The 12170-nt window shown below is 44.3% G+C and overlaps 1 protein-coding gene across 2 annotated transcripts in view; it reads left to right on the top strand.

Annotated features, from left to right (window-relative positions):
- The window catches only part of FCRL4 (Fc receptor like 4), a 34822-nt gene that overhangs the window by 4528 nt on the left and 18124 nt on the right, over window positions 1-12170 (top strand). For both annotated transcript variants that reach the window (XM_069544983.1, XM_069544975.1), the window contains exons 3-6: window positions 5083-5337; window positions 6737-6991; window positions 7435-7719; window positions 8537-8824. In XM_069544983.1, the coding sequence (XP_069401084.1) occupies window positions 5083-5337; window positions 6737-6991; window positions 7435-7719; window positions 8537-8824 (1083 nt within the window). The remainder of the gene's footprint in view (window positions 1-5082; window positions 5338-6736; window positions 6992-7434; window positions 7720-8536; window positions 8825-12170) is intronic.

The following is a 12170-nucleotide window of genomic DNA, read 5'->3' as shown; positions in this document are numbered from 1 at the left end:
CCTCTTATGTTTATAATGGAGGATTGCAAATGAAACCGACAAAAGACAGATTGGCAAGAGAAAAGAAAAGTTTTTATTCAAAACTTCAGGAGTACATAGAAAACTACAACCTAAGGAACCATTAGAATTCGGGGATTATGTAATATCTGGATTGGAAAGAAGGGGAGAAGGGCAAGAGGGTCACTTCGTTGTTGTTGCTGTTGAGTTGCTCAGTTGTGTCTGACTCTTAGCGACCCCAGGTACTGCAGCACACCAGGGTTCCTTGTCCTTCACCATCTTCCGGAGTTTGCTGAGACTCATGTCCATTGAGCCAGGGATGCCATCCAACCGTCTCATCCTCTGTCGCTCCTTTCTCCTCTTGCCCTCAACCTTTCCCAGCATCAGGCAGGGTGTTTTCCAATGAGTCATCTCTGTGCATCAGGTGACCAGAGTATGGGAGCTTCAGCTTCAGTATCAGTGCTTCCAATGAATATTCAGGGTTGATTTCCTTTAGGATTGACTGGAAGGCCACTTATTGGAAAACAAATAGGTTTTAGAAAAGATAAATAGGCCCTTAAAAGAATAGATGGGAGCTAAGCTAGTTTTGTCACAATGTCTATTTAGGTGTGGTGTTGACTTTCAGTAGCTGGTGATAAGAGCTGTTTGTTTATTTGCTCCTGGGGAGGTGATTTATAACAATTGACTGTTTTCACTGGCTTTGCTTTTAGACAGATAAGGGAATTCAGAATAAAAATGAATAAATAGGATCTTTTATCTTATGCCCTCAGTTCAGAATAATTTTTATGCCACAGTTGTACCTTCACCCATCAGTTACTAACTCTCACAACCTTGAAACAGCAAAACTTAGAAAATAAACATTCAGATAAGAAAGAACCACAGTAATAACTGTGGGAAGTAAAGTTAAAACAAAATCTACCAACCCAGAAATCCTCTCCACAAAGGTAAGAAAGAGAGCAAATGCTTTTAGTACTAAACAAGCATTAAATCAAATCCCTTACAATTATACAGTGGAAGTGAGAAATAGATTTAAGGGACTAGATCTGATAGAGTGCCTGATGAATTATGGACAGAGGAATTTGTGACACTGTATAGGAGACAGGGATCAAGACCATTCCCAAGGGGGGAAAAAATGCAAAAAAGCAAAATGGCTGTCTGAGGAGGCCTTACAAATTGCTGTGAAAAGAAGAGAATCCAAAAGCAAAGGAGAAAAGGAAACATATACCCATTTGAATACAGAGTTCCAAAGAATAGCAAGGAGAGATAAAAAAGCCTTCCTCAGTGATCAGTGTATGGGAGAAGGAAATGGTAGCCCACTCCAGTGTTCTTGCCTGAAGAATCCCAGGGATGGAGGAGCCTGGTGGGCTGCTGTCTATGGGGTCACACAGCGTCGGACACGACTGAAATGACTTAGCAGCAGCAGCAGTGATCAGTGCAAAGAAATAGAGGAAAACAATAGAATGGGAAAGACTAGAGATCTCTTCAAGAAAATTAGAGATACCAAAGGAACATTTCGGGCTTCCCTGGTGGCTCAGAGGTTAAAGCAATGTGGGAAACCCAGGTTCGATCCCTGAGTGGGGAAGATCCCCTGGAGAAGGAAATGGCAACCCATTCCAGTATTCTTGCTTGGGGAATCCCATAGATGGAGGAGCCTGGTGGGCTACAGTCCACGGGGTCACAAAGAGTCGGACATGACTGAGCGACTTCACTTTAAAGGAACATTTCATGCAAAGATGGGCACAATAAAGGACAGAAATGGTATGGATCTAACAGAAGCAGAAGATACTAAGAAGAGGTGACAAGAATACACAGAAGAACTGTACAAAAAAGATCTTCATGACCCTGATAATCACGATGGTGTGATCACTCACCTAGAGCCAGACATCCTGGAATGTGAAGTCAAGTGGGCCTTAGAAAGCATCACTACAAACAAAGCTAGTGGAGGTGATGGAATTCCAGCTGAGCTATTTCAAATCCTAAAAGATGATGCTGTGAAAGTGCTGCACTCAATATGCCAGCAAATTTGGAAAACTCAGCAGTGGCCACAGGACTGGAAAAGGTCAGTTTTCATTCCAATCCCAAAGAAAGGCAATGCCAAAGAATGCTCAAACTACCGCGCAATTGTACTCATCTCACACGCTGGTAAAGCAATGCTTAAAATTCTCCAAACCAGACTTCAACAATACATGAACCGTGAACTTCCAGATGTTCAAGCTGGTTTTAGAAAAGGCAGAGGAACCAGAGATCAAATTGCCAACATGTGCGGGATCATTAAGAAAGCAAGAGAGTTCATGAAAAACATCTATTTCTGCTTTATTGACTACATCTATTTCTGCTTTGGTGACTACACCAAAGCCTTTGACTGTGTGGATCACAAGAAACTGCAGAAAATTCTTAAAAGAGATGGGAATACCAGACCACCTAACCTGCCTCTTGAGAAATCTTTATGCAGGTCAGGAAGCAACAGTTAGAACTAGACATGGAACAACATACTGGTTCCATATAGGGAAAACATACGTGCAGACTGTATATTGTCACCCTGCTTATTAACTTATATGCAGAATACATCATGAAAAATGCTGGGCTGGAGGAAGCACAAGCTGGAAGATTGCAGGAGAAATATCAGTAACCTCAGATATGCAAATGACACCACCCTTATGGCAGAAAGTGAAGAAGAACTAAAGAGCCTCTTGATGAAAGTGAAAGAGGAGAGTGAAAAAGTTGGCTTAAACCCCAACATTCAGAAAACTAAGATCATGGCAACTGGTCCCATCATTTCATGGCAAATAAATGGGGAAACAGGGGTAGACTTTATTATTTTGGGCTCCAAAATCACTGCAGATGGTGATTGCAGCCATGAAATTAAAAGACACTTACTCCTTGGAAGGAAAGTTATGACCAACCTAGACAGTGAATTAAAAAGCAGAGACATTACTTTGCCAACAAAGGTTCATCTAGTCAAAGCTATGGTTTTTCCAGTAGTCATGTATGGATGTGAGAGTTGGTCTGTAAAGAAAACTGAGCGCTGAAGAATTGATGCTTTTGAAGTGTGGCATTGGAGAAGACTCTTCAGAGTCCCCTGGACTGCAAAGAGATCCAATCAGTCCATCCTAAAGGAAATCAGTCCTGAATATTCATTGGAAGGACTAATGTTGAAGCTGAATCTCCAATACTTTGGCCACCTGATGTAAAAAGCTGACTCATTGGAAAAGACCCTGGTGCTGGGAAAGATTGAAGGCAGAAGGAGAAGGTGATGACAGAGGATGAGATGGTTGGATGTCATCACTGACTCAATGGACATGAGTTTGAGTAAACCCTGGGAGTTGGTGATGGACAGGAAGGCCTGGCGTACTGCAGTCCATGGGGTTGCAAAGAGTTGGACATGACTGATCGACTGAACTGAATTGAACTGAAGGATTAAAACAGAATACAATGCCCATCACAGGCAATCCACCAAGAGATTGCAAAGATAGAAAGGGATCTTTCATTCTTCTATGGCCAAGGGGATTCAGCCCATTACATCCATGTTTTCAAGATTAAACAATAATTAGTTCTCAAGCAGGAGGACTTGACAGCACCTTTTGCCACATATTTAGTGTCAGTTGCTCTGTTGTCTCTGACTCTTTGAGACCCCATAGACTGCAGCCCAAGCTCCTCTGACCGTGGAATATTCCAGGTAAAAATACTGGAGTGGGTATCCATTCCCTTCTCCAGAGGATCTTCCCGACCCAGGGATCAAACCTGAGTCTCCTGTATTTTGGAGGATTCTTTACCTTCTGAGCCACCAGGGAAATCCAATTTATCACTCTAGTTCTCCTTTTATCCAGAGGAGAAACAACTTTTTCATATATTTATGTAGGGGACTTTCCAAGTGGCTCAGTGGGTAAAGTATCTGCCTTTGATGCAGGAGATGTGGGTTCGATCCCTAGATCAGGAGGAAGCTCCCCTGGAGGAGTGCATGGCAACCCATTCCAGTATTTTTGCCTGGAGAATCCCATAGACAGAGGAGCCTGCCAGGCTGCAGTCCAGAGGGTCACACAGAGTCAGATACAACTGAAGCAACTTAGCTCGCACATATCTTTAGGTAAGACTGGAGGTACTATTGCATACTGGAGCAAGGTACACACCAAAGGTAAACTCTTACCCTTCCATGGTAATGGGGAGTCAGGAGCCAGAGGAGCTGTCCCCCTACATGGCTGCATTTCAAAAAGATGGCTCCTTCTTGAGAAAGATGGTTCTGAGTTATGAGACAGGCAAGAGACTTTTTAGCAATTATAAAGAGTCACATATATTTGAAAGAAATTCTGAAGGAAAAAACAGAGAGAGAGAGTTGTTTCTCTTACTTTCAACAGGGAGAATGAAACCTCTTCTTTTTAATTTGTATTTATGCTTACATTCTCCAGCTTCTGTCCATCAATAATTCAAAGATCTTGAGGCTTGATTTTATGCAGGGCCCACATTTTATTTTCATGAATGAGTATCTTTGAGGTGTGGGGATTTAGAAGCACCTGGTTCCCAGCACTCATACCCTTTGTAGTTATTTCAGGGTAATTCCCACTTCAGACAACAGCCTGCTCATAACAGCCCTACCGACTTCTTGTTGGTAAAAATACTATACAGACCCTTTTCCATAACTGTGGAATTGACCCAAAATTCCTACACTCCCTCCCTCTATAATCCCTCACCCCACTTTGTGGCCTTGCCAGACAAATACCCTTCTTAGAGAAATGCGAGTAACACAAAGAGTCTGGGTGGGAAGGAGCCCAGGAGGAATCTACTTGAGGATGTGGCCTGTTTGAAAAGGTAAGGGGGTTGGCAAGTCTCTCCTCACTGATCTCCCATGCTGAGTGGGTCCTGCTGGCATTGCCCTCTGAAAGGCCAGTATTCTCCTCTAGACCATAGAGCAGCTGCTGATACTCCTGAGTAAGACAAACAGTCAGCAAATTTGAAACCTGGGAAAACAGCAGCCTGGCCACAGGTTCTTTCAGAGATTCTCCAAAGCCAGGTCTTCTGGTCCATTCCACACAAACTGCCTGGGTGGGGATGCAGGCACCTTCACCTCAGACTTATTTCTCTTCTCTCTAGCTGCTGTATACAAATCCGTGATTTCCATCCAGCCTCCGTGGACCACTGTCTTCCGTGGAGAGAGAGTGAATCTGACTTGTAGTGGATTTCACTTCTATGCACAAGAGAAATTACAAGGCTACCGTTGGTTCTCTGGGAAAGCACGTCCACATGAAACTCCAGGAAATACCCTTGAGGTTCGTGATTCTGGACAGTACAGGTGCCAGGCCCCAGGCTCACTCCCAAGTAACCCCGTGCACTTGATCTTTTCTTCAGGTGAGAAAGTAGGTGAATCAGTGAAAACTTGGGAAGCGGTTTCAGTACATCTTAGCTCCCTGGATTTCCCAAGAAAAGTCTTCATTCTACTCTAAGCCTTGATCTTTCAGTTTCATGTCCGACCTCCCACATTGTCTATAGGTGTTTTTCAAACTACTATTGACATCAGAGTTTAAACATCTAACATTAATCAGCAGACATCTTGCACACATATAATTAAAGGAAGGAGTTAGTTTTAGGGGATTCAGAAGTAAAGCTGTCTTAGGTCCTGTCTTTAACAATATTATAGCCTCCTGTGGGAGAAATTGCGTCTACATGAATGTGCTGAGCACAAAATAGAAAGTAAAAAGTGCCCTAAAACAGGAATTCAGAGGTGAGAAATCTCCATCCTCAGGCCTCGTGTCCTCACCTATCTTAGGATTTGTCCCTTCTCCACTACTTTCCTGTCTAACTGGCACACATATCTCTTCGTCCAGTTTTTCCTGCTCCAGAGATCTTCATTTAGAGCAGTGGTCCCCAACCTGTTTGGCACCAGGGACCATTTCAGTGGAAGATAACTCTTTCATGAAGTAGGGTGGAAGATAACTCTTTCATGGAGTAGGGAGTAAGGGGATGGTTTGCGGATGATTCAAGTGCAGTAGGGCTCATGCTCCTATGAGAATCTAATGCTGCTGCTGCTCTGACAGGAAGCGGATCTCAGGTGGTGATGTGGGTGATGGGGAGCAGCTGTAAATACAGGTGAAGCTTTGCTTGCTTGCCTGCTGTTCACCTCCTGCTGCGCAGCCTGGTTCTTAACGGGCCACTGTCTGTGGTCTGGGTGTTGGGGACCCCTGGTCTGATCACTCCCCAGGCATTGGTCAGGAGGAGCAGGCATTCACTGCCGTCATCTCAGAGAGAAAGGGTAGAACTTATCTCTAATCAGGATCTGCAGGGCATGAGAGGTTCACGAGTGGACCACATTCACTGTCTCTCGACCCCGGCTTTGTGTCTATGACCACAAACCCTGCGCCTGGTGCACTTCAGTGCACTGTAACACCTCTTAGTGCATTTCTCCAAAAGCGTCTTTGACAACTACTGTTATCTAGTCAGCAGGTTGGTGCTGATCTTTGCTGTATTCAGCAGTGTCAGAGATTTTGGTCACATCTCTCAGCTTTTCCTCTCCATGTTAGAATCCTTTTATTTTTGAATCTGTCCTTGAATGATTAAATAGATGTGTCTGGGATTTATTTAGGAATTGTATCTGAAGCAAGTCACACTGATTTGGAAGGAGATGAATGAGCTTGATCAGGAGACTAAATCCTGGGGAAGGAAAAGGAAGAAAAAGAAAAACTCTGCAATTCAAGAGACTCGAAGGAAAGAGTGCCTGAATGACAGTGTCTTATCTCTGTGTGATTTCCAGCCTCTCTCATCCTCCAGGCGCCATATTCTGTGTTTGAAGGTGATGAGCTGGTTCTGAGATGCCAGAAAAGGGGGAGAGAGAAACTGGCTGTTGTGAAGTATACTTGGAATCGAAAAATTATTTCTGGTACTGATGAAAGCTTTGATCTTTTGATACCGAAAGCAAGTTTAAATAACAGTGGCTGTTACCAGTGCATTGGATTCTTGGAAAATGCTTATGTATTGAAAACAAGTCAGATAAATATTCAAATTCAAGGTAAACCCTTCATTTCATACACATTTCCTTAGCAGTGTCAGGGTGGGGTAAACTGGGCACCTGAGTGGGGATCTATATAAGTAGTTTTTCTGTCTGTTTGTTTACTGATTTGTTTTGGTGTGCCTCAACGGTTTGTGGGATTTTCTTAGTTTCCGGATCAGGACTGAAACAGGGCTCTTGGCAGTGAAAGCATACTGTCCTTACAACTAGACCTCCAGGAAATTCCCTATATAAGCTGATACCATAGCGAATGTGGGATAAATTCATAACCTAAGTCCTCTAAGAGGTAGAGAAGGTGGAGTAATTTAACTTAAATAGTCCTGGGAAAGAAAAATGTTAATAGAGAGGCCAATAAGTTTGTCTTGTTGGATGTCTGAAGTTTTCTGGAACCAAGAATCCAAGCTGGCCTCATACTGAGAGCTTGGTTTCCCTCTTCTCTCTAGAATTATTTTCACGTCCGAAGCTGGAAGTCACAGATTCCCAGCCTATAGAGGGGAAGCCTGTAAACCTGAGCTGCGAGACGCAGCTCCCGCTGGAGCGGCCGGACACTCGGCTTCACTTTGCCTTCTTCAGAGACAACGGGGTCATGATCTCAAACCGGAGTGGGTCCCCGGACCTCCAGATCACAGCCATTTGGAGAGAAGACTCAGGATCATACTGGTGTGGTGCTGAAACAGTGACTGGTGGCATCCACAAACGCAGCCTCCCACTTCAGATTGACGTGCAGAGTGAGTGTTGGAGGGCCAGGCTGTGATGTCGCCCCTGGCTGCTCCATCTGGCCCCGTGGGGGTAGGGACCGCCAAGCACAGATGGATTTTGTCAGCCTGACAGAGGCTCCAGGCTTAGATCTCATGAGAAGTGAGGTACTATAATAAAAGAAATACAGGATTTTGCTTCCACCTATATTTCTCTAAAAACTTAGCATTTCTTTAAAATTCCAGCACCTTGAAATGACAGAGATGATTCATGGAGGTAGATACAGAGTTGGGGAAAACAAAATGAAAACAAGAAGCTAAATGCTTTGCTACTGAATCGACAGATTCTAGGATGTCAGGTCTTTGGGGAAACTGTTTAGAAAACACATAACCACAGAGGTGGATCTCAACTGGTAACAACAACCAGTGTGATGTGTAAAGTGGAAGAGGAGGACATACATACATAGAAAGATAAATACAGTAAATATTGGCTTAAGAACCAAAAGCAGGACTGGTGGAAAAGGATGTAGTCTAGGCCAATGTAATGATAGCAACTATTGCTATTATCTCTCTGGGATCAAAATAATTCAGACTAATAACTAGGACCTGACATAAAACCCAAACACTTTTCCAAGGAGAGTCAATTTTTCTCTCCTGGAGCCTATGTATCAGGATGAAAAGGTTATTACATTTAGTGATGCTCTAGGTCTGAAATCTGCAATCTCTGGGCTACAGTGCTAGCACCTGCAGAAGAGTGTACCTTCAAGTCCCATAAAAAGTGCCCCCGTCCAACATCCCAGCCCCAGCCTCCTCCCATCATGTCCTCACCTGTCGTCCTGTGTTCACACAGGAATCCCTGTGTCTGGAGTGCTCCTGGAGACCCAGCCCCAAGAAGACCAGGTGGTTGAAGGGGAGACGCTGGTCCTTGTCTGCTCTGTGGCCAAAGGCACTGGGAACACCACATTCTCTTGGCACAGAGAGGACACGAGGGAGAGTCTGGGGCAGAAAAGCCAGCGCTCCCAGAAAGCAGAGCTGGAGATCCCTGTTATCAGGGAGAGCCATGCCGGGCGCTACTACTGCACAGCTGACAACGGCTACGGCCTCATCCAGAGCCAGGCAGTGAACGTCACTGTGAGAAGTAAGGTTTAATCCCCATTGATCTTATTTATTCTCATATTTCTCAAATTAGGGATGGACATAGCCAACACTATCTTTATGATTCTCCTTTTTAAATTTCGTTTCCACTTTGCCATCTTCCAGGGTGATAGACACTTTCTTCAATTAAATATCAATAATTCAGGTTGTAAGGAGGTACTCCAGTGAGCTAATGCTGTCCAGGAACCATTTCACCCCTTGGGGATGATTTTGTGTATTTTAATGCTGATCCATTGTTTTGTTGCTCTCCAAGAACAGCGTCATGTCATTAGTAGTGTTTTGGTAGGGCATAGCTCCACCATCCTAAGTGTCAACTATACTCTCCTTTCAGTAAATCGTTGAACAGGACCAAAGATCTAAGGCATCATTTTACTCTGTTACTGAGGGTCTAAGAGTATCTTAGTACCAAATGGCATGCAAGTTATGAAACTTACAAGTACCAAGAGTGAATATAGAGTCCCTAAATGTCCATAGAGGACATAAGCCTTCCTTTGGGATTGCACAGTCCTAGCTTATATCTCTCTATCCATTCATCTATCTCCAAGGAGTCATATAAAGTCAAGCCAGATTCCCACTCAGCCACTATGGCACTGAAGAAATGATTCCTATGGGGCTTCAATGCAGCCTCTACTTCAGGTTCACTTGCATCCTGGGCTAACTACGGGAAAGCAAAGATTTTCCTGCCTTCCTTTATATTTAAACCCCTTAAAAGAGTTATCTCTACTCACTGTCTTCCCTTCTATTTTCTTTCAGACCCGTCACTATCAGGCTTTCCTCACTCCAATAGATACTATTATACCTATTCATCAGATGCTCCTTTTAAGTTTTCATTACTGGACCTTCATCACATTTTTCCCTGGAGTAGGAAATGGCACTTCACTCTGGTATTCTTGCCTGGAAAATCCCATGGGCAGAGGATCTTGATGGGCTACAGCCCATGAGCCAGGCGTCATTCTAGACTCTCCACCTCGAATCTACCTGCAAGTCTGATAGCTCTGCCTTCAAAATATCACCAGAATATGACTAACTCCCACCACGTCCACTCCTACCACCTGATCCAAGCCACCTGGATGATTGCAATAATACTGTTCTGTTTCATCTGTGGTTCTGCACAGCCTGTTCTCAACACAGCATCGGAAGGAACTCTAAGCCGTAAATCAGATCATGTTCCTTTTCTGCCCATGGCTCCCTATCTCCTTCAGAGAGAGAACCAGTGTCCTCTCAACATTCCGCCAGGTCCTGGCAATCTGTTGGTCCTACTACTGTGGCCTAATGGCTCACCACCCCCCTTCTCCACCTGAGCCACCAGAGCCCCCTGTCTCTTCTTCAAACCTTTCAGTCACATTCCACCACAGGGCCTTTGCAATGCTCTTCCCTGATATCCTCATGCTCATTCCCCTGCTTCCTTCACAACTCTACTCACCTTCTCAATGAGACCTTCCCAGCCATACTATACAATGTAGCAGCTCTTCACCAAGGCCCTCCCTCTCCTGGTCCTTCTTGATTCTTCCTTGCAGCATGTGTCACCAACTCCCATACCATGTAGCCTTTGGTGTCTCCTTCCACACCCCCCATGAGGGCTTCCCTGGTAGCTCAGATGGTAAAGAACCCACGTGCAATGCAGGAGATTTGGGTTCAGTCCCTGAATTGGGAAGATCCCCTGAAGATGGGAATGGCAACCCATACCAGTATTCTTGTCTGGAGAATCTCCAAGGACAGAGAGCCTGGTGGGCTATAGTTCATGGGGTCACAAAGAGTCAAACATGACTGACTGACACTTTCAACACTTCCATACCTCCCATAGTAGCTTCATGAAGGTAGATCTCTATTTTGACTATTTGTTATCATAAGTGCCTATTCTACTGATCAGCTCAAAATAAGCATTCAGTAAATATTTGCTGAGTGAATATATTTTGCATATATCACTTTTGCTTATCGTAATAATAATCCTAGAAAAGAAAGAGATCATTATCTTCATTCTACAGAAAAGGAAAGTGAAACTCGAAAAAGTTTGCTGATTTGCATTAGGTCACAAAGCTTCTACCTAGCAGCCTGGATTTGAACCTCAGTATAATCTTTTAGCTCAGAGACAGAAACCGTTGTCAAAGTTTTTTGAAGAAATACCACTGTCCACCATGCTAAATAAGCAGAGAACTGTGCTGTTTATATAAAACCAGTCAGCCCTGACTGAGCCATAACCCTAAACAGTTCGGTTAGTGGCTCTGGCAAGGGGTGGCTATGCTAATGGCGCAGCTGCGCTACAATTTTCCCTTCAGCTCCCTCGAGGCACGTCCCGTGATCAAGCAGGGCCTTCCCAGGTCAGGGGAACTGACATGTCTTCCCCCAGATAGATGCCACAGGAGGGTCTGCATCTCACCCTCAAAATTTCTTGAACAGTAATATTGGATGTGATTCCCAGCAGAGAAGGGCAGAGACTAAGCCTGAAATACCGTGAAAACGACATTTCAAGAATCAGGTGGGCGAAGGGAAAAAGAGATTAGCAAAGCTGAAAGCTGCCCATAAGACACCCTCTGAAGAGTCTTGAACGCCCTAGAATCCAGAGTGACACTGAGGGTAGGAACATTGCTTCTCTAGGAAGGCTTTTTTTTTTTTTTTTTTTTTGCTAATTGATTTTCTTTTAAATTTTATTGTAGTATAGTTGATTTACAATGTTGTGTTAGTTTCAGGTGTATGGCAAAATGAGTCTGCTATACACATACATATATCCATTCTTTTTAAGATTCTTTCCCCATGTAGGTCCTTATGGAGTACTGAACTACATATATGGAGTATTGAGCTATATCCTGTGCTATATAGGACTTCCTGGTGGCCCAAATGGTAAAGAATCCACCTGCAATACGGAAGACCCAGGTTTGATCTCTGTGCTGGGAAGATCCCCTGGAGAAGGGAATGGCAACCCACTCCAGTATTCTTGCCTGGAAAATTCCATGGACACATGAGCCTGAGGGCTACAGTCCATGGGGTTTTGAGAGTCAGACACAACTGAGCAACTAACAATTACCCTGTGCTACACAGTAGGTCCTTGTTAGTGATCTGTTTTGTATGTCCTAGTGTATATGTGGGCTTCCCTTGTAGCTCAGTCTGTAAAGAATTTGCCTGCAGTGCAGGAGACCCGGGTTCGATCCCTGGGTTGGGAAGATCCCCTGGAGAAGGAAATGGCAACCCACTCCAGTATGCTTGCCTGGAAAATCTCATGGACAGAGGAACTTGGTGGATTGCAGTCCATCGGGTCGCAAAGAGTCGGGCACGACTGAGTGGCTAACACACAGTGTACATATGGGAGGGCATGGCAACCCACTCCAGTATTC

This window comes from Ovis canadensis, chromosome 1, assembly GCF_042477335.2.
Source record: "Ovis canadensis isolate MfBH-ARS-UI-01 breed Bighorn chromosome 1, ARS-UI_OviCan_v2, whole genome shotgun sequence".
Classification (NCBI taxonomy): Eukaryota; Metazoa; Chordata; class Mammalia; order Artiodactyla; family Bovidae; genus Ovis; species Ovis canadensis.
This window is presented reverse-complemented; position numbering and strand designations above follow the sequence as displayed.